We start from the raw sequence: 23,048 nt of genomic DNA, 5'->3' as shown, positions 1-23,048 counted from the left end.
TCTTTCCATCAAAGATGAAACAAGCTTCTCAAATGAATAAAAAATAGGGCCTCAAGTGATTACAAGTGAGAGCAATTTGGGCTCCTTTCTCAGAACCTGGCAGTAGGCACTTCTGAGCCTCTTCTGATTGCCTAGGCAGTCTGCATTAGCTCTGCTCTTGCTGTTATATTTTTAGGTAAATATTTCCAACCTGTGTGTACAGACCTTCAGAAAAGGTGTTTGCTGCCACTCCAGGCACGAGGGACGACACAGGTCTGGATCCCGCCAGGCTCAGTTGAGTCTGATTTGCGTTGCAAGTCTAGTTTTCCTTGGTGCTTCCTATAATCTCCTCAAGTTCAAAGAGCGCTTAGCTGCTTGTCTTTGTCAAAAACCCTGTTGGAGATCTTTTATGTCGAAGATGTAGGATTTCTCCGCATGACTTTGATTATTTATTCATTCCACTTCTCTGGTGTATGATAGCGCTGATATCATGAAGACCCCTTGTCTTGCACTGCTCTTGCTCTGAAATTCATGGAGATTTAGTGCCTTTGAAATTGTTTTAAAAGGAAAGGAAAAGTTTTTGAAGTCCCTTTTTTTTTCTTCTTCTTCTTCTATTCCCCTCAACAGTGCCGCAGCACATTTTTCCGGCCTTCCACGCTCCTTTGCCTATTGACATGCGCCACCAGGAAGGACGATACCATTACGAACCTCACTCTATCCACGCTATCCACGGGTAAGTCTTGCACCTCCGCTCCCATACCTTGCCAAAATATTGCCCACCTGCAGTACACAAATCCCAGGGGCTCGCTGCCCTCCTGTCAGGCTGGCCCTGCTGGCCACCTCTCTTCCCACTGTCCCCGTCTGGTGGCAATACTGACCTGCCTGGCAGGAGTGCTGTGCTGTGTGAAGCAGCAGGGTTGGAGCGCAGCGCTCCTGTGTTGTTACCCAGCTGAGGTCCCAGGGAAGGGCTTGTCTTGTGTTTTTTGTGCCCACAGTGTTTCTCATGTCTCACCATGTTTGGGTCATTTGTGATGTGGTCTTGATAAAGACTCAGCGCTGCTCCCAGTGTTTGGATACCTTACCTACCATTCCCCTGGTTGAGGGGATGATGCGGAAAGGCTGCCAAGAATACTGTAATTCACTTTGATTCCACTGGATGGTGGCCTGGATAGGCAGGTTGGCATTTTCTAAAGTGTAGTTAAGAGGAAAGTTCTCTCACAGGTGTCCATGTCTTCTCTGTAGGGACAGGACCCTGCGTTTCAGTGTGACCTCCTTATGAGAGTTGTTTTTCCCCAAGCTGATGGGGAGCAAGCACAGACACAAGTCGGGGGCTGTACCCTGACAGGGGGGTAATCATGGTTATCTCCTCATCTGGACAGGACAGCTCAATAGTCCTGGATTTATAGGACATGTTTATAGTTTTGTTGTCTTCCCTTGTGATTCCAACCATGGCGCAGAAAATGGAGCCAGCAGAGATGTGAGCAGAGGCTGCAGGGACTCTGTGTCTAGGAAGATTTGTTCTTGTCCCTGAAATACACCACCTCTGTGAGAGAGGAGGAGCAGCCTGGTGGGTTTGGTGGTCCCCTATCTGCCCTGAAATCCCTCAGACTGTGGCTGGAACACAGGGCTCAGCCATCAGCTGAAGGACAGGGAACTCAGTGTAAGGGAACCTGTAAGAGCTGGAAACATTTTTCAAGAAGAGCAAAGGAAAAAAAATAAGGCTCATCACTTAAAAAACCTCTCATTTGATCCTTCTGTTGAGTCCAGAGCCCTGCTGTAGTCCCACTATCCTTCCCAGGGTCAGCACTCACCTGTGGCTGGGGCTGTTTGTAAAGCTGTGCTTTTTCTGAATATGTGTGAGCAAGGGAACAGCCCCCGGGAGGCAAGTACAACAGATGGCGGCAGCCAGGAGATCTGTGGAGTCCCACAGCTACCAGGGCTTTATTCCACTTCCAAAATGCTGCAGGAAAAAATGATAGGGCATTCCCCTGGATCCTACCAGAAGGCAAGTCGTTGTCTTTTTGGCTAGCAGTCAGTTTGACTGGATGTTTAAAGGGGCAGATCACCTCCTTCCACACTGTGCTCAAATGGGAAAAGAACAAGTTGCTGATGTGGGAACTGGGGGGGCTGTGGCAGGCTGAATGAAATAGCTCTGGTCTTGTGTGCAAGTACATCCAAAACTTGCAGGAAAAAAGAGAAATAAAACCCCTATTGGGATATGGTTAATAAGCTAGAGCTCCTGTTAATGAAGCACATACTGATTTCTGAAAGGGACAATATTCGAAACAGTATTTAGAAGTGAGGATGGCAGATGCTCAGATGTTTAGCACCAGGTTATTTGTGTGTCCCACTCAGTGCTCCTCTTTGCTTCTCATGGGCAGCTTGGGCTGCTCTGACTCTGCATCAGATTCTTCAGTGGGGTTATGGAGCCGAGACCTTGCCAGCGGTACCATGTACCTGTGAATCATAATGTCCAGTGACAGGTCCCAGTATTTTATCATATTGGAGTTGTCCAACTGATCAAACCCAGACAAGTGTATAGTGTTGGCAGACCATGTTTCAGTTCATCTGTGCCAATAATCCATGGTCTTGCCAGTGACCACATTTGTCTGTCACGGAACCAGAAGTGTCCTGCTCAGCATTTGGTAACTGTTGGTAAATATCTGTTGCCTGTTTTCTTTGGGATCCTTCACCTTCCCAGCAGCACCTTTCACAAAAACAACTTGTGTGATCCTAGAGAGAAAACCTGATTGCTGGAAATTTGATTTTCTTTTAAAAGTTTGGTAAGACCAGTCTTGCTACCTGAGCATTGGTCTGAAGGTTGCCTCTGTGCCTGTTAAAAAAACAAAGCTTAGCAGCCAATTGCTTCTTGTCTGTGGAGTTTGGTTTTTTTTTAGGGTCAAGGGAATGCCACTTCTGTTCATCTCTTTTCCAAGCGCCCCAGACTACAGCACAGACACATTGGGAAAATTCTGACCAGCTATGGAGTTAGTCTCTTGACTACTTTTTTCTCTTCCAATTTTTTCTTCAAACACTGTAACCCCACCTCCTACCCTTTCCTCCTCTAGGTTTTATTCTACTACTCTTGTGTCTTCCTCTTCTCTCGTTGCTGCTCTGGAGCTTGTAACGTAGTGATTCCACCCGCCTTGCTGGACAATGTCCAATGTGAAATCATCCAGAACATGGTGGTGAAACTGGGCTAGAGCACACATAGAAGTTGTGCATGTCCTATATGATAGGCTTGCTGGACACTGTAGGCATGCTCAATCCTCTAGATATTCAAACTCTATCCTGGTAGTGCAGAAACCAATCCTTCTGTGTAAAGTAAACAGCTCGGGAAAAAAAAAATTAGGCATGTGCGTATTTTCACTCTAGAAAATTATGGTAAATGTTTGGAAGAAAAATTGTGTCACTGAGTTTTGGCTTTATGATTAATGTGATCAGTGCCTGACATAGAGCCCCCAATTCATCAAGCCCATACTCTAGCTGTCTGCTGTCTTGCTGGTACCAAATTTGTCTAATTACATGAACATTGCACAGCAAATTAAGTGTAGTCTCATTTTTTGCTAACTATGGGGTCTTATTATCTGCCTGCTGCATTATGTCAATGGTTTGTTTCCTGACTGCTTGATGTGACATGGCAGTGCTTACCCTTTCATCACTGTTTGCATTTGGCCTAATTGGAACCTATGTTATTTTATCATAAGTGTAAGGAACTCATCTGTGAGGCCCTCTTGAGCAGGACTGCCTGTAGGACCCTTTTCCTGAGAGTATGGTTGGGTATATGGAAAACTCAAGTAATAGAAGATCCACATGCCTAGACGAGCATCTGAAAGGTTTGCTGCACTTCTGCTCACAGTTATTAGTATTTATCTCTCAATCATTTCCTTATTAAACAGCGTGACAAATAATTTCCAGGTCTTGAGTCTTCTTGCAAAACACTGGGCATTTATTTATGTAAATATACTTCTAGAATGTTTTTTTCAGGGTAAAATTGTGTTTCTTCAGTCATTAGGGCAACTTACTTTTCTGTACAACCTCCACTTGTTTTACCGAGTGCTACATCATTCTATACTTTTTCCATAGCTTCTTTTTTTTTTTTTTTTTTACTTTAAGAAAAATCTGGCAAAATCATGGCTAGGCTAGTCCAGGTCAATCATTGTTTGGCTAGTCTAGGAAAACAAAGTATCTCTGACCCTTGAGCTCTCTGCAGTGAAAACAAACAGGAATATTGTGAATTCAAGGCACTGTCCTGGGTTTTGGTGCTTGTGAGCTTGTGGTCATCTGGAGGATGGGGATGGAGGCAGGACTGGAGCTCAGTGGACATTGAGGAAGGATATAATGCAGAATGGAGTAAAACGGTGCAGGATGAAATCTCTTCCATACTGTAGAGTTAGAGCAGAGTGAACAAAGGAAATTGTATCGATAGGTATAAATTTTATGAGCTGCATTTACCATAACACAGCATCATTTAAAAATACAGCACTCGAATCTAAGAAATTACAGAAAAATAAATTTGCAGATTCTGACTCGGTTCTCTGTGCCACTGAGATAATTCATTAACTTACACAGTCACATACTGTTTTTCCCTGGGATCCTCCCTCTCCCACAGCACAGGATGGCCCAGGCTCTGTGGAAGACCAGTGGTGGGTGTTACATGCATTTCCTGCAGGGGCTTTTATCAGTCTGTCAGAATTTCACTCTCCCCTGTTAGTTTTAAGCAGAACATAGATGAGCCTTATCAGAGAAAAAGTCATCAGCCAGGTGTTTCAGGAGGTTCAAAGCTGAGCCAAACTCACTTCCTAAATCAGAGCAGGCCCTTTTCTAACAAAAGGGACTTTTCATATTTCAGTGAGCTGCTTCACAAAAGCTCACCCCACTGGGGGCCGGTCTCTGTGATAACTCCCCCCACTTTAAACCAAGGGGAGTCAGCATCAGCTTTGCAAGATCAAGCCCTTGACTACAGAGGGGAGCTGCTGGCAGAAGCAGCAGGTGATTACTGATAGCTCCCTTCCACTCCCTGTTTTCAGGTGTGCTTAGCTACTCTCAACTTCTTGTTTTTTTTTTTTAAAGCACAACAAAAATAACTAAAAACTCCTTAGCTCAGCTTAAAAGTCCCTGCCAATGCCAGAGCCTTCAGGGCTAACCCTTGTAAACAGCATGCCTAGGCTTGACTCAGCAAGAAGCTTTTTAACAGTAGCTCCTAAACTGTGGTTAAAACCCACCAGGCATTACACAGTGTAACAAACAAAAGCAGCCTTGTTTTTCTACCGACATCCTGGTGGTGTTTCAGGATGCAGTTCTGACATTATTTATTAACAAAATATTGTTGTTGCTCTTCTGTCAACACATAAAAATAGTAAAGAATATCTCTGAGCTGATAGTCACAAATTCCATGGCTTTCCTGAGGACTAATTTGTCCTGAAGACCTAAACGTAGAGAAGACTCCATCTCCATGATAACATCGAGTTGCCCTTAATTTCCCTCTGGTAGGGATTTTATCAGGTTTAATCACAGATCTTCCTCCATTTCCCTGAGATCTTAATATATTACAGATTTTCCCTGATATTCAGCCTACACTTTTTTTCTTTATCTGATCCTATTACCCCTCCTTGTTGAAGTTTGTTTTCTTTTTACTATGTTAAAATTATAGAATACCTTTTCAGGACCTGTTCCAATGTTTCTGAGCTGTTTGTGCAGGGTAATTCACAGGCGAGCAAGGTGACTGTTAAACTTTTCATTATAAAAAGGTTATGTCTCAAGTGTTCAGAAGTCTGCCAAACTTCACGTTGGGCCCAAGATTTTCCATGCTGGATATGTGTTTAGGCTGGTTTTCTCTTTGTTGTTTTTCTGAGATTCAGCTGAGTGAGGCCAAGTGGGGTTAAGAGAAAATATGTTGTTTAGCCATGCAAAAAGTAGTAATCATCATCATCTTATATTTGTGCTTTGAGAAAAAACATGGTGTCTTGCTTTAGAGGTGGAATTTGCTATTGTCACAGATGTGCCTTTTGCTGTTCCTATTTAAAAAAAAATCATACATCCCCCCCCAAATTCTGTCAGATATAAATCCTTTGAAAAACCTCCTTTCTAGCACATTCAGTGAAGGGAGTTGGGTGCTGGAGTTTTGCAGCAAACTTTTCCAAGCACTCCCATAGCCCTGGCCATGCTCCCTCAGAGCCCTTCTGGGCCTTTCCCCCCCATGCTCCCTGTGTTGTGCCGGCAGCTCCGGAGTTGTCCCCTCCACCCGGGGGGATTCATGACCACAGCTGATGGTGGAAGGGAGCCAGTTGCATCACAAGCTCACTGAGTTGCCTCTGTGTGTTATTGGGTGTGGGTACCATGGCATTCTTTAACTTCTGTGGGACACAGCTCCTGTGAGCCTGCAGCTTTGATCCCATCAGGTGGCTTAGGATGGGACCCCAGGTAATGGTCATTCCTGCAGCAAGGACACTGCTCTGTTGAGCTACAGAGCATACACACCAATAAAACCTGCATGTTTTCATATTTACTTTGCTACCAGAGTAGAAAATCTTTGGCAGGTCATGATTGATGGTACTGTGCTGCTTTGGAGATACAGAGAGCTCCCTCCGGAGTCAAAGCAAACAGCTGCTCAGAGAAGCCTTCTTATGGGTTTTGCAAAGTTTTACGACTTTCACCAAACAGATCCATTGCTCATTTGGGAAGCAGGTTTGGGGGCTCCCACATCCAATTTATTCTGTCCCCTTCTTTCCCACATGCTTATTTTATTTATTTAAGAAAGTAAGAATGTGTGAGTAAGCAGTAGTTTGCAGAGGCTGATCCCCTCCAGAAGGCTGGTTTAAACCTCTCCATGGTCTGTAATTAGCAGGAGTGTGTTGATTTTAGGTGGCTCTTCAGTAACCTACAGGAGGCAATTTGGGGAACTATCAATACCAATCTCACTGTAAAACTATCAGAATTAATATTTGATGGTCACTTGATCTGTCTCCAGGAGACCATAGATTAAATATCGGGCTGCTGCTGTCCTGCTTTGGGTAGCTGGAAAAACAATTTTTATTTGATTTGTGCTTTTGTTTTCTCACCCCTAAAACACTGTTACAGTACTAATCACCCTCCTGATGTTTTGAGAGCTGAGAAAAGTCAGGTGGATTGTGGATGGTTCAGCTCCCCAGAAGGGGCTTGTGGCTTGTTTTCAGGCATTAGGAAGGAAGTGCACAGCACTGCCTACTTGTGCAGGGACTGAGAATATACATGCTTAACATCTGACCTAGTGGGAGGACAGGCTGATCAGGTCTTCTGAAAATGGGGCAGACATAATCCAAAACACTCATCAGGGCTAGAATGCTTCTGTAGGTTTTTCCAATCTGATAAAATATTCTGTTGGGAAAAAACAAAACAAAACCAACCAACCAAACACGGAGCCTTGTAGCTTTTTCTTTGGAATCTTGCTAACAATTTTCAAGCATTTTCCACTATAAGACAGATTTGCACAGATATGCTGCTCATTAAATTGAGGACATCATGTGTGGTTATCTAAATAACCTTCAGAATACTCTGAAAAACTCAAACCTGAGGTGCAGAGGGACCTGAAGTTTCATGGTTTTTCAGAGTCACCAATCTGTGCAGTAAGACACTTTAAAAAATTTGGGTTGGAACTTCAGTTGCTGCATGCTGGTGGCATCTTTCTTGAGCGAGGGGTCTCTGTGAGCTCAGATGGAGTCATGCCCATCAGCACTCAGTGAAAATCTGGGCCACCGAGCTGCTGCTGCTGTGACACCACAACTTCCTGAATGAAAACCTGCAGCTCTAGTTTAGCCTAATCACCTCCAGAAGTGTAAAAACAGCTTGGAGGTTTAAGTATTGAGAACAAGAGCCTGATCTCTGAGGTCTTTTATGTAAACCTCTGGCATGTGTTCGTTTACTATGATGTCACTCTGTAATCCACCATTGCTTTTAAATGTCACTCTCAGAGCTCCATGTCAGCGAGTCTTAAGTGATAATCCCTTTGCTTACCTCACTTTATAGTAGATTAGAAGTGACTTCATGCTTCTACCTTATCCGCTGTTAAGCTTGTGCTTTAAGAAAAAAATTATTTAAACTCTATTCTCCTGCTGCTTTCTAAAGAGTTTCTAAACAGAGGGTGCAGGTCTTTCAGAAGATATCTAAGTGGTATTGTCCATTCTCCTTTGCTTTCAGGATCCTGTGAAAATGGATAAATGTTCAGTGGCCTTTTAAACTCCAGTGTTACACATTTGTTTTCCAAGTTTTCTTTCAGCTAAATGTGAAGCACTGCCCCTTCTGGCCTCTCTTTTTTCTTAATCCTAAATAAATCCCCTCTCTAGATGGTGTTTCACCTCTCACCAGCTTCATACAGCCACGAGGACAAAAGCCGAGACCTGTTGCAGTGTTTTGCTCTTGTGTAGCACTTCTCTTGGTGGGAGGGTTCCCACATTCTGGTCCTGTATCTCCTGGATGAACTTTTATTCTATCCTTTAGCAAATCCTTTCTCTAGTATAAACATGTATTCATGCAGTTCACCTTCCTAGTCCACCCTCCTCTTTTTCGTCCCCTGAATTTCACCCTTCTGCTCCCAGCACACCTCCTCATGTAACACGTCCCTCCAGATACTTGCTGCATGTTGTCATATCCTTCCTCCCTGCACTAATGAACTGGCCAGGCTGCAGCCTGCTACAGATACTCAAATATTAATCTGCTCGGCCTCCTCATTTTCTCTCTGTTCCTCTGAAATCTTTCCACTGTGTGTGGAGATAAATGGACAAAACCCATCCATCCCTTTGGCTTGTGAAATGAAGGCTGCAGCACATCACTTTTCAGGTGTTGATTAATCTGGGTTTCCAGCTACCGGAGGCCATGGGAAGCAAATAACACAAGGTACTGAAAGACAACAACTAATGGCAGGAGTGCTGGCTTGTGATACTGGAAGAAAAATGTAGGATTTTTAATGTCCATACACAGCGGAAATTTTAAAATCTCATCCAGAAGTTCCCCCCACGCAACAAAGAGCAGAGAAGTCAATTTACCCTGGAAGGATGAAGGACTGAGTCAACTCTGCTGGGATTAGAACATGTGGTTCGAGGGATCCTAGGTATTTTGGGTCTGATTCTCAGACCACCCAGATGGCTGGGGGGAAAGTTAGAAAAAAAAAAAAAAAAAAAGCAACACACTGCAACCTAATAAAAAAAAGGACCCTACTTGGCAAAAGTGTGGATCTGGATACCCTGTCTGCAGCTAACACCATGCACACACGTCTGCACAAACCAAAGGACAGAGCTGGGTGCTGCTGCTCTGGCAAATCTCAGATCTGCAGAGCACTCCTGTGGAAATGTGGGTGTATAAGTGGGCTTTCTAGATTCCTGGCTTTGACACTTAACCATGTATGTTTTTCTTCTGTGTGCCAGACCATTTTGAGAATTTGTGATTTTACAGAATTTTTCTGCCTTGGAGGCTTTTCATGCTTGCTCTTTTATGTTTCACTATTGATATTAAATAGACAGCTAGCAGAGCTAAAGTTTAGAGTATTACTCAAGGGTCAAATTTTAAAAAGTGCCTGTATAATTTCAGATCATAAATCCCACTGTACTGGGCATAGCTAACAATGCTATTTTGAAAGTCTGTGTTGTGGATTTCAAAATAATGTTGACCCTTAGGGCTGGCTTGTCAACTCTGGTAATGGGGAGGCACTGTGGGGTTTTCACACATGTGGTGTCCCAGGTAATGTTAACTCCCTCAACCTTCACTGAAATTCAAGACCCCAAACCCAGTCCTAGTAAAGTAGCTAAGTTTCTAAAAGTTAAGAAAATGGCTGGAAGGGAGTTAAGAAACACAAACATGTTAATGAAGTGGCTTGTGGATGCTTGTTGTCAAGCAGGCAAATCCAGGTCATACAACTCCCATAGGACTGATGGGGATGTTTTCTGCCATGTCTTCTCTATGTTGTATGAGCATGCACAAAGCAAATCTCTTGGAAGCACATGCTATGGAAAAACCATATAAGTTGGTATCAGCTGGCCAGGTTCCACTTCAAGAACAAGTTTACTGCCTTCCCTGTGCTCCCTTTTTTAGCACATATGGGGTTGGGTTTTGTTGTAATTGATGATGGTGGCTGATAGTGAAACCAGGAGATTGCAAGCCTTTTGATGATTTTTTTTTTTTTTTTTTAACTGATACTTGGAGCAGGCAACACCTTACAACATGGCAGGAGCCTGGGAGGTAGGAGCTATCCTTTCCCCCCCCCCCGAGCAGCAGAAGGATGGACCTGTACCATAGTCTCACTGTTGCTGAGTGCCTGCTGCTAGATTGAATGTGAGAGCTGAGCTCCACCACCACCTCCTGCCCTTTCTACGGGTGCAGTGGTGCCTTAGTGTTTCATTTGCAGAGGTGGAGCCTGCTCATAGCAGAGGTATTTCTTCCTGCTGTAGTTCATTTTATCTCTTTCTTCCACCTCTCTCTACCCAAATTAGTTACAATTGCACCTGGGTGCAGGTGATCACCTGAGAGGTGATCTCAGGTATGCCTAAAAAATTACATCTGGCCTGTATGAAATGAAGTTGTATCAAGCTTTATGAGTTTAAGTGTCTCTGAGAAAGATTTTTGTGTTCATAAATCCTGTAAGGACCTTTGGAATATTTTCCTTTTTATCCTGTAAAACATCCTAAAGAAGAATTTGTCTTATTGCTCCTGTTGCCACTTCATGAGAGTCTTTCCTAGCTACTTACACAGCTTTTGAGTTGCTAACCAGATGCAGGATGTGTTACCTGCTGACTGAATGCTTCATCTGAAAGCTTCTTAAAATCCCACAGAGTAACCACACATCCCAAATTACCATTGGTAAAGGAAAGACTACAGGATTGTGGTTAATACATTAAAAATAGAAAAGTTTCAAGCTGCAGAAGGGCAATGTTCTTACAAGCATATTCTTGTTTATGACTACTTGTCTTCACCTTGAGATAAAACATTTGATTTCATATGCTGTCCTTCATCCCAAATCAAGTGCAGTGTGATATGTTACTAGAGACAACTGCATTTTGTATGACAAAAAGCAGGGTGTAGAAAGATAGGGTGGTGAAGGAGTTAATGCATTCAGTCATCAAATCAACAAACGAAAAGGAGATCAATCCAATGGGGATTAGCAAAGAAGGAGATGTTTATAGAACAAATTTAAAAAGAAGTGATGAGCTGATGAGGCAGAGGGACATACAGAAAGTGATTTAGGTTCCAGAAATGCTTTTAAGTCTCTCCGTATTCAGGAAAACACCTAAATGTATGCTTGATTAGAAAAAGCTGCTTATGTCCATTGACTTAAATCCATGTTTACATACTGTGCTGGAGAGAGGTGATCTTATGCCATAAGATCACCTGCCATAAGCCAGAAAAGTTTACTAAATCCTGCTTGTGTAGTCCTGCTGTAAAAATAGTTTATATTAGAGATTTTTCCTGTGACAATATGGACTTGGCAGTTGGCTTCAGACCTGTTACTGCAATGGAGTATTTGTTGGTGTTTCCATGAAGGGCTTCATTTAATGTTTCTTTAGATAATTTTGGCAAAGTAGAAGCCAAAGCCTAATGAAGAGGGACTACAGCTCTGATTACTTGTCCATAAGATTGTGGTGGGTCCAGCATCATCACAGAGATCCTGAGGCTAATGTTAGGCCAACTTGAGGAGTCTTGTCACAACTCTATTGTATGGACAAAATGTCCTGGTGCTTGCTTCCTAGTAAGTTTTCAGGGAATCAACAGTGTCTGAGGTACTGCTTCAAGTCAAGTCAGATACTGTGATGGTCCCACTTGTTTGAAAACACCATCAAGGAGCCAATGATGTTTTCCAGTAGGAAGGAAGCAGAATGAGATTTTTGCTGTTGACTTACCCTGAGCATGAGGCACCCATTTTATGATGGCATCTTGTAGGGGTCAGGTTATGAGAGTTTGTGTGTGGTAGGGACTAGGTCAGGGTACATAGCTGCATTATCTATAAGCCAGTGGGAAGAATTTTGCAGACAGGTCCCCAGGGACAAATTGCATAAAAGTTGTTTCTAAGTTTTACTCTTTCTTCCTAGTCCTCTAGCCCAACTGTTTTTCTGTAAGAAGTAATGCCAAGAACTGATGAAAAGCAAGGTATCTGCAAAGTTTTATCTGGTCCATTTGAACTCTTCAGTAGTTATTACCTGTTTGTATATTATTTTCACTAGAGAGCATAGTGAAATTATTGTCAGCAGACCCCAAATCACTTCATTCCCTTGGGGAAAAAAAAAAAAAAAAAAAAAAAAGGAAGATTTCCAAGCAAGTTTTTCCAGACATCTTTGAAAAAGAAATTGTGTATGCACAAATAACCAAACCAATTTTCAGGTTAGGTCAGGAAGTTCAAACACCAACCCCCTCAGTGCATGCAACAGTGAGATGACCAGAATGTAAGAGACTAAAATGTAATTGAGCAAGGTCAGATATTTTACAGATATTTACAGATATTTGTAAATAGCTGTAGAATCCCACAGGATCTTTTTTTTAAGAATCCCACAGGATCTTAACCAAGGACAAATACACTGGATTTTTAGGCTTTAGCAGCTGGGAATGGCAGCTGCTCCATATTCCTCACCAGAACACTGTCACGTGGCATTGCCTAATGAGTCGGAGGGAAAGGCACTCTCCCACTGGCTCCACTTCCTCCGTGTCCTGGGATATTTTTTTCCAAGTCATCTGCCCAAGGCTTGACTAGGTCTTGACCTCTCTTGGCATGTGAGATCTAAAGCTGCTATGACTCCAGACTTCCCTCGACCACCTCTGGTTTGAATCCTGTCAGTGCTGAGAGGAGTGTTACCGCAAGAATAAGAAACTGTTCAAAGAGTTGTTTGTTTGTTTAAGATCTGGCTTCTGCCAAATGTGAAGAAGGTAGGAGCACTGTGAGCTGTGGCTTCTTTCCATTCAGGTCCTGATGTGCTGATGGACCTCAGGATTCTGTCAGCCTGGTTTCTTGATGCTTGATCTCTCCTGAGCAGGGTTTGCATTTCTGGTGAATTTTGTTACAATTTCTGATCAGGACAGATGGTGAGCAGTGACTTGTGCTTAGTTTGCACATGGGTGTTGCATTGCTTCAGGTATGTCACACTGATGCAGCGTGTTGGGTGACTGACCTTTCCTAAGGGGCCTCAGTGAGTAAATGGCACAAACTGAGGGACAGAAAATTCCCTGAGGTGCCTTGCCCTGAAGAGCAGATCAGGCTTTCTCACAAAATCGTGAATTAGATGCAGTGGTTTCCAAGCCCTTCTTTTGTTTTTTAACTGCATTGCCAAACTGGCCTTCATCCAGACTCTGGCTGCTCTGATTGATTTCATTACTTTGCTGTTCATGAACCCAACACCAACTGTACGGACTCTGTGTTCATTGGGGGCTTTTCTCCCAGGCAGAGCAATTTTGTGGTTCTTACATTCACCAGCAAAATTGCTGCAATCTATGAACTTCCAGTGCAGTAAGGACTCTGTAGTGTGAGGTCTCAATCTAATCTCTTCTTCCTGTTATCTTCCTCAGTGGGTGAAAACCAGGCTGAAAGATAATCTCCTTGCCTACAGTGCATCAGGGTCCGCACTCCCCCAATTGCATTTGAGTTTCAAATGAAAGAGCCTCCAAAATCTAGGAGCAAATCCTTGATTAAAATGAAAATGGAGGCTTTTAGAAGCTATTCTTGAAGGCTGAAGGTAGAAGACATAGATGGTGCAGCCAGGGAGTCTGGCAGCATTGGGGACATCACAAGAACTTGACAAATATGGCAGTAAAAATCCATGGGTGCATTAGCCTGAGCTGCATTTGTTGTTAATTTTTGGCTCATCAAACTTTTGTCCTGCTTCACTGAACAACAGAATGAGAGCTTTCAAGTGGGACTTGTGTAATTAAAAGTTTATCTCCTGCCCATAGGTTCTTACTACTCTTCCTGCACTTGCTCTGTCCCTCAGACACTCTATGACTGAGCTTATAAAATGGCCTGTGCCTCACTGTACCTTTTTTTTATTGGCTAAAAGCTCTTTTATAGCAGGCATGAATGGTTGTATTAATCCTTCCAGCATCCGTGAGTACTGCAGAGCGTGGTAAGAGTAATTATTTTGCCATTACATTATGAACAGCTTTAACACTTGCACTGTAAAGTGACACACATAAAGGGAATTGTTAATATTAAAAGTTCAGTTCTGGATTGTTGAATGTTCTTGGTTATGAATAACACCATGGATTATTTAAACCATAAAATATTTTTAAATCCCCTTTATTTTCAACTGGTACATTGTTTGCTTAATTTAGCAAATCAAGCAACAGATAGAACTAAAAAAAAAAAGCCCAAAACATGCAAACTGCAGGACTTTAAACCCTATTTTCAAAGTAAGCTCTGAGCCAGAAGTATTTGGACATCAAAATCCCATCAGCAACCTGCTCCCACAATGAATTCTTGTAGGAGCTTACACACCCCACTGAAATTAGCTTGGGCTGCAAAAGATTTTTGAAGGTGCAAAAAAGATGACTGATGGGACTTTCAAAAGCTGCTGCCCCGTGGAAAACCTTGCTGCTGGGATCTCAGTGTAGCTTTGATTTCCATGATTGGTTTATTCATTGCTGTGTTGTCTAAACAGGTAAAATAAGCCACTGTACCTGAGCCACTTCTATTTTCTCATTCCTAGACCACCGGACAATGACCTTGTGTCTGTCAGTTCCAAAACTGGAGAGAAATGTTTAAGGAAAATTTTGTGCTCAATTATTAAAGCTACTGTAAGTCTTTTTGTTAAGATTTGAGTATGCTTAATATCTCTTCTCTTGAATTGTAAATAGAACTAATACTTGGTCACTTAATCACCCAGGAATATATAGTTTTTAAATTTTTACCTTATATTAGTAAAATGGGTGTATTTACATAGTTCCAACCTAAGCATATCTTGTTTCACTGACTGGGTGCATCATTTAAAGCACAAGCAATGTTAACACCTTTTGGCTCACCTGAGACTCTATATCATGCTGCATACTGAATCCCATAGTGAACTTTGTCCTATGCAGAAAACTTTCTCTATCCTTCCTGATAAAATGTTTCAAAAAAACCCCACAACTCTCTGTTCCTTTTAAACTGTCCCCAAAACATACCTGCTTTCATTGATGTTATATTCAGACTATCTAGAGTATCATCTCAGACTTTGGCTGCTGTTTTGGAAAGCAATGGCTATAACGTGGGATTTGGTCATGTGAATAGAGCAGCCACTTCTTCCTTGGCTCTGCATGGTTGGAAGGCTTGACAGAGCAAGTAGAAATCAGGCTGGAGGTCTCATCCCTCTCTTGCTTAGGTGTCATCACAGGAGAATGGGCTGGTATTTGGTGAGGTGCAAGAATGGTGCTTTTTGAGATGTGTGGAGTAATGATGAACCTCCTGCTTCTGGTCCATCAGTATGGACCATCACCAGAACTGTTAGCATGAGGATGTCTGGGGGGGGCCTCTGTCAGCACTGATGATGTGAAATGATGATGTCTGTTTTTTCAGACAGCACCCAAACTCATCTGTGATTCCCTGGGGAAGGGAGAGTGAATAGTGAGTGTGCCTCGGCCACTGCTGTGTTAAGGAGCGACACAGCTCCAGTGACTTGGAGTCAACCTGGCAATTTTCAGAGTTAGATGTGACTTCTAAGGCCGGGGTCACTTAAGGCTTATCCGAGAACTTGGAGATACTGAATTTCATATCTTCATCCACTGGAGCTTAGTGCCCTGATTTTACCTGAGCTGAGGAGAGGATTGGGGCATCTAAAATTGGTGTGGGGCAACATGCAGGCATGAAGGCAGGACAGAGCAGTGGCCAGGGGATGCAAGACCATGGCACGGCCATGAGGAAGAAGGTCACTGAAGAGTGGTGGCATGGTCGTGAGCTGCACCATGCTGGGCCACCCTCTCCTGACAGACGGGCAAGTGGACCCTTACACAGCCACAGCAGATGTGCCAGGGCAGCCTCTTTGGCCTCGAGAGGCTGTGTGCATGTGTGCATCACTCTCCAGCTAAGATGACAACGACCCTTTGAAATATTTTTCTGCATTTGCATTTACAAATGCTGGATAAGCCTTTAAAAGGAAAAAATCTGATAAGTAGCAGGCAATTGAATTAACCACTGTTGACTGTATTGCTGCCTCTTAACAAACTCCATCTGTATGGTCTCCCTTTGTAGACACAATTTTATAACTTAATTTCCCTACCAAAACATCAGTGTTTACTTAGTAAGAAATCTGTTCTTTGTCAGCTTAAAACAGTGATTTCTTTATTACCACTCTGTGCAAGGAATGACAGCACAGAGTTGGCACTGGAGCAAGTCTGGTTGAGTCTACAGCGTTGTAATGGAAACAGGGTGAGCCGAGGGTCAAGTATAATGGGATTTGTATACAGAAATGTGTCTGCATAAGGAATAGCTGCATGAGATAAGAGAATGAAAGATGAGGCCTGTAGGTCTCCCTTTGCATGGCGGTGGGAAGGAGGTGTCACCATAGGTATGAGGTGCTGCTGGCATGGGGGACAGGGTTGCCTCCACTCCAGAATAGCAAGGATGCCCAAATCATGTGGATGTTGGAGAAGTTGGGGCAGTGGTTGGTGATTACTATGAGGATGTCTTGTATGTAACTTCTATTAATTTTGGGAAGCATAGGGTCAACGAGGGTTTAAAAGCTATTACAGTCTGTGGCCTCCCTAAAAAATTTCCAGCAGGGTTGTCAAACATGGTATGGTGAATTTAACCCAAATAACAAGAGGCTTGCAGGGCTTTTTTTGCTACCTTTCGCAGCACCTGAAGGAATCCTTTTGCAATTCCCAAGGATTTTGCAAACCACAGGTTGAAAAGTTCTTATGTAAACTTTCAGCAGCTGGAGAACAGTGGATCCTGATTCTTTCTTTGATAAATGTGTTATACTTTCCTGTGTCACTGCAAAACTGAAAATAATGGGAGAGTAGCTGTAGCAAATGACACCAAAAATCTGGGAGCAAAAGGGTTTTAGAAGGAATGCTTCTAAGGTGATACATGGATGATGAGATAATAAAACACCTTATCCCTAAGCTGATGATTTAGGGGGAGCATCTTGTCTCCTTTGAAGTCTGTTGGAGTTGCACAGTTCAGTAAGCAGTCCTGGGGTTTTACCACAGGACCAGGCTTCTGTTTATTACATTTAGTTTCTCCTGCTATAGAGCTTTTCTCAGTTTTTGCAGACTAAAGCTGGTAGAAAAATGCCAGTTGTTTATCACAGTCCTCTGTGGGGAGATTCAGCCTTCTCTGAATTATTTGTGTTCATCTTTTCCCTATGGAAAATTAAATCCCAGCTGAATTCTGCCCAGATTTCAAAAACATTTCATTCTGGTTCACTTTCTTTCTAATGAGAAAGAAAAGGAAAGGAAATAAGTGATAGGTTAAAAAGAAGAAATTAAAACGGAAGGAAAATGTTAATTATCTTATTTTGTACAGAAAACTACAGATCTTTCCAAGAGAAAAGCTTGTTTGGAATAAAAAGGCTTTTCTCCCTGCAGTCATATCAGTGAAAAACTTTTACCTAGTTCTGCCTTTCACTATATAATTGCTTACTTTTCAGCATACTTGTAGCAAAGGAAAGGATGGTTAGATCAGCCAGCCTGCTGGATCAGATCTTACATTACATCTTGAGCTCTTTGAGTGCCATTAGCATTTCCTTTTAGAAGTGAAGAAATATTGACAGTTTGGTAGGTTATCTTGCATTTTACTGCACGTTAGGGCACTTCAAAGTCTTTATGTAGTGATGGGAACTGTCATGAAGTAGATGTGAAAAGGGCCTTTGGTCCAACTAAACCTGTCAGCAAGAAGATTTAGGGCAGATGGTTATTATTAGAAATCAATGTATTTATTATATATTGTTCAGGAATATTTCCCTTTGGAGCTTACTGTGAGTGCTGTTGCTGTTTAAAATGTGTCAAATGCCAGTAAAATTAATTCCTACAGAAAACCCAGGCAGCCCCAACCAAAAGCTGTGCTATTATAGGGATTCATGTCTTTCCTTCTTTGTGCTGTGAGGCAGCAGGGGCAGGTACACAGGCAGGATGCCAGTGGTGCTTGTGCAGTTCTCTTGTGTGGCTATCACAGTCACCCCTACATACAGAGCTCCTCTGACTGCTGTGTCTAGAGAAGCTTTGGAGAGATCTTTGCTGTATGTGTTCCTGTTCCACTTTATTCCCCTCTGTTAACTGTGGTTTTCTGGTCTTTTCCAGTTGGTTACAACAATTTCCTGCTGCTTAGAGTAAGCACATCTCTAAAGCCTGAACACTGGTGGTTTTCCCCTACACTTCAGAAAAGACAAGCAGGACATTTCAGCCTTTCTGTAATTAGTTGGGTGTAGGTTTTCCTTCCTTGGTGTCTTGCTTAGTTACAGGATTTAAGGACCTTGTGTTATGGAAAGAGGACATTCCCAGTAGAAAATGAGCTTATTAGCAGCAACATTAAAGCTGGAAGTTGCTGTCCTGAAACAAAGATTCATTTTCCATTCACCCTGTGATTTACAGCACATTCCAACCAAGTGATTTGGCGATGGTCTTCTGGCATAACATTGTTTGCCCTTTCCCTGACATTTTGCATATAAAGAAAAGTTATGAGCTTCTTGGGCATTCAAGGTACCAGGAAATGCAGGAGTCTACCTGATTTGTTAATATGAAATTATAGATGTCAGACATAGACTCTGTTAGTTAACGTTGGTTAGAGTAATGGTGCAGCCAGCTGATTGTATTACAGTCATGATGAAGAGGAATGGTCCTTTTTTGGTTTTCTGGGATATGATGGGTGTAGAGCCAAGGCAGATTTAAAGTGTAATGAATGAAAAAGTATTTTCTATGGTTTGCCTGACTCTTCCACGAGTTTGACTGCTGTGGTGTTGCTGCCACTGACTTGCCCTCTCCACAACAGACTAGTGCTGGCATAACTTGAAATGGGACTTTTCAGAAGTACTATAGGAGTACTCTTTTAAATGTTAACATGCACACACACACCCCCATAGCACTTGAATGTTATTTTCTTCTAAGGGAGAAAAGCTCCAACCCAAACATGGCATAGCAAGAAGACACTAGTCAAGTATAAAAAAAAAAAATCACATTTCCTCCACGCACATGTACACTTCCCATTTGTTTTCCCAAGCTCATTGTCCTCACAGCTATGAGGCAAGTATTCACTTGGAAGTGCTAATATCCTCAACATGTGTCCCAAGGGAAATCAATCAGGTGCAGAGAAACGTCAGTGTCACATCTGACAGGTCTTTCCCACACCCATTTCCCACATGCCCTCCCCAGCACAGAATCCTTTCTGATCTCCTTCATCTTTTTGCTCAGCTCTGCCATCAGAATCTGGTCTGTGTCTACACTTTTCCCATCTCATTTCCCAGTGTTCCCCACCTTGCTTGTCCCCCACCCCTCATCATCAATACTGCTGCTCAGCCCTCATCCAGTCCCCATCTTGAGCCCACAGCATTTTGACGTCCTGGCTCTTGAACTGAGTCATGACTGGAATCAAGTTCTCAAGACTGGTGGCTTCATCCTGAAGCTCATATGTCTCCAGGTTTGTGTTGCTCCTTCAGTCTCTCTGTGAATTACTTTCCTTGGCTCTTGCACTTTTATCCATGTTTTCTTTTACGCTTTTTCTCTCACTCTCCTTCCCTCTCTCCCCCTCAGCTACCTTCCTTGAAGTTCCCTTTCTTAGAATATGCTTCTTCTCTAAAGGCTTTCATCATTAATCTCACAAGAAACTATCTTAGAGACTCATCTGCTGCTCTTTGATTTATTCATTGTGTGGGGGCTTTTGGCAGGTATCTCACAAGAGCTGAGCTGGTCATCCTGCTACCTCTGTCACTAAAGAAAATCTTGTGTGACAAGGTGGGCTTTCAGAACTTAAATTAAAAGATCATGTAAGTAAGATAATTGGATAAAAAAAGGATATTAGGACCTGAAACAGAATGTTTACTTGCTTTGATGTGCTTTGGGAACATATGTCTGCACAGTGGGCTGTGTGGCTGATTAAGTATAAAACAACCCAAGAAAAAATCACCACTATTAAGCTTGAATCAAAGATCTCTCCTCCAGACACTAATTTCATTTGGATTTGAAGGTCCCGTATCAGCTCTAATTTCTACCTTTGATGTCTTGCTTCTTTGTGTGTTGTATAATGGAGGGCAACCTTACTTACTAAAAATTTGCATATTTCTTCCATTTTAAAAGCAAATATTGATGTTGTTGTTACTGTGTTGCAGTTGTGCCTACAAGTGTCAGCCAAAACTAGACCTGCATTGTGGTAAATGTGGCATAAATACAATAAGAAACCATATGTAGTTGGGAGAGTTTCTAATTTGAGATCCTATTTCTCATCTTAGGCTCATAAATTCCCTGAGTCCAAATAGTGCTGCTAACAATTTGTGAGCTTAAGAACATGGTTAATTTTTTGGTGGACCTGAGATGGAAAAAAAATTTTGATCTCTAAACCAAAATACATTTGATTTAATTGAAAAAAAATATTAACAGTCTTATATTAGGTTAATTTAAATCTTTGGTTCCATTTTTTCTTGCTTTTAGATATTTTAACTTCAGGATTGAAGTCAGGTGTGTTTGAAAATGGAATGGTCTTTTGAAAGGGAAAATTAAAGTAGTTCTGCTTTTCTTTATTTTGGAAACAAAAAAATCCTTTTTCTCACCTGGACCAAATATATTAAATTGACCTCATAGAGTAGAAGTTGCATTAAGTCTTGAATATGTTTTTCTAAGGAATGGAAAAAATTGTATTAAGGAATGGCACCCACCTTAGATTACAGCACTGTTTCCATGGTGCAGATGGAAAACAGGAATCAATAAATTGGAGGCTGTTCTGGTCACTCCTGCCATCAGAGGCAGAATTTTCTTTTACTTCAGTGGTACAAGATTAGACTTTAAGGCATGATTTTTAAGGGTATTTAGAAAACTGCCACTGCCAATGGCTGCAAGGTGGGAATTTTCATAGTTTACCTAAATCCTTCTCAAAGCAGTGCCTGAACCACAAATCCACAAATAAGGGATTTCATATTCAAATATTTGTGCCTGTTAAGGCCCAGCAGAATTGCCACAGTTATCTGATCTGACATCTGCAACACTGCAGGATTCAGCCCTTTAATTTCTACAGTGGGAGAAATTACTTTTTCCTACTATTAAAACACCAAGCCTTGCAGTACACTTAGAGCTCATCTTTTAGGAAAACATCAAGTTTTGCCATGAAGTCTTGAAGCAGTGCTGAATTTACCACTTCCCTCCATAAACCCATCTAATGGGAACTTGCCCTCACTGTTAAAAAATAGTCTTTTTGTATATATTTTTCATGCTTTTCATGCCTCAAAGGCATTTTTGAGGGGAAAGGAGAAAATGGAAACTGCTCAAAGTGTCACTGTTAAATTTCTGCACTGAAGCTTTAGCCATTTTGTCCAGATTCACAGTTCCTTTTAAATGAGAGAATTAATTGCTGAATTAGGAAAGGTAACTCTGATTTTCTATAATATTAATCTTCGTGGGTACAGAAAAAAGAAAGAAAGTCCTATCAATCCCATTTTAGGTTTGAGAAAATACAGGAAAAAAAAAAAATGAATTGCATTGAGCACCAGGGGAGGGCTGGGAGTGAGCAGTGATGTCTCTTGGGTTCCCATTCAGATCTCTTCCTAGCAGGACACATAAACGGGCATATTCGAGTTGATAGCCCTATATTTGAACATCAAGTCACTTTACTGGATAATTATCAACTTGTAGGAGTGCTGGGAGATCTGGGAAGCCTGAGTGATTCCCTGTCGTCTCATTACCGGGCTGCCCCTGGCAGGGGCTGGGGGAGAGGCAGCTGCGAGGCAGCTCCGTGCTGCTTCTCCAGCTCATCCTCTGTTCTCTTAGCAGAAAAAATGGGAGGGGGGAAATCTCTGTGAATGGTCAAATGGCATGTGAATTCGATAGTTGTGGCCCAGGTTTGACCTCTGAAAGATACCTTGTTTTGAGGGACCTCGTGGGGTTTGATTCTGAGGGTACCGCACAAGTGTCGTGACCTCTCGCCCTTCCTGTTGTAAGGGACTTTAAATCAGAAATAAACAGAGGTGAAGTTGAGGGGCTGGAGAGAGCTGTTTAGGCTGAATCATTTAGCATGAATCCTGGGGCATTTTAGGTTTCCCGCTGGATGCAGCTTTGGCATGCCTGATGAAGAATGTCTGCCTCGAGCACAGACCCTTTTTTGGGCGTCCATATGGCTCTCCTCCATCTCATCCAGACTTTGGGTAGTGTTCTAGGTACACAGGACTTACAAAAACCATGCCAGGAAGATTTCCTTAAAGCAAAACAAAAGCAAGGATTTTTTGAATGTAGGATTTAGAAAAGATTTCTGGCTTTAAAGGTTTTTTCTTATAGTAAAACTCTACCAGGCTATTGTATCCTTCCCCATGAGCTGCTCTGTTCCCAGCTTCCGTCTCTGTGTAGCAGCTATGCAATTTTTTTATGGAACAGCAGAACAATTGCCTGCAAGTGTCCATATTCCATTAAGCATATGGGAAAGTATTCAGCCCTTTGTTTTCCTCTGAACAAATATATTTGGCACGTAAGTGTTAATTTAGACGAGTCATGGGACATTAGTGCTGGTTAATTGTCCCCATTTTTCTGGATCTTATTTAACTGATGGAGATTATTTCAGAAACGTGCAACTTCTGTAACTGTGGCATTCTTTGCTGGGTACTTCTTGCAGAGTTTCCAAACCTCCATCCAGCAGCAGAGAGATAGTGCCTCATCTCCACCACACAAGACTTTGTGATTCCTTGTGCATGACAGCAGGAGAAAAAGTCACCCCCGGGCCCTTGTTTGTTACAGCCAGCACTGGTTTTGCCAGTCCCTGAGGGGTTTCCCTTCTCAGGAGACCAGCACAGCTCCTCAGCGCTCTTAGGACCTCCTCCTCTGCCACAGGACCACAAGGCCCATTTCTCAGTGCTGTGTCCAGTTCCAGTGCAGCAAGAGCAGCACGCACACACACAGCTCCTGGGAGCAGCAGCATCAGGGACAAGCACCTGCAGGGCTCCAAGCACAGGTATGGA

At 42.5% G+C, this 23,048-nt stretch overlaps 1 protein-coding gene across 1 annotated transcript in view; it reads left to right on the top strand.

Moving 5' to 3' along the window:
- GLI2 (GLI family zinc finger 2) overlaps positions 1-23,048 on the top strand; it is a 189,780-nt gene that overhangs the window by 121,451 nt on the left and 45,281 nt on the right. The window contains exon 3 of the mRNA XM_071746730.1: positions 607-712. Within this exon, the coding sequence (XP_071602831.1) occupies positions 607-712 (106 nt within the window). The remainder of the gene's footprint in view (positions 1-606; positions 713-23,048) is intronic.

This window comes from Heliangelus exortis, chromosome 6, assembly GCF_036169615.1.
Source record: "Heliangelus exortis chromosome 6, bHelExo1.hap1, whole genome shotgun sequence".
Taxonomy (NCBI): domain Eukaryota; kingdom Metazoa; phylum Chordata; class Aves; order Apodiformes; family Trochilidae; genus Heliangelus; species Heliangelus exortis.
This window is presented reverse-complemented; position numbering and strand designations above follow the sequence as displayed.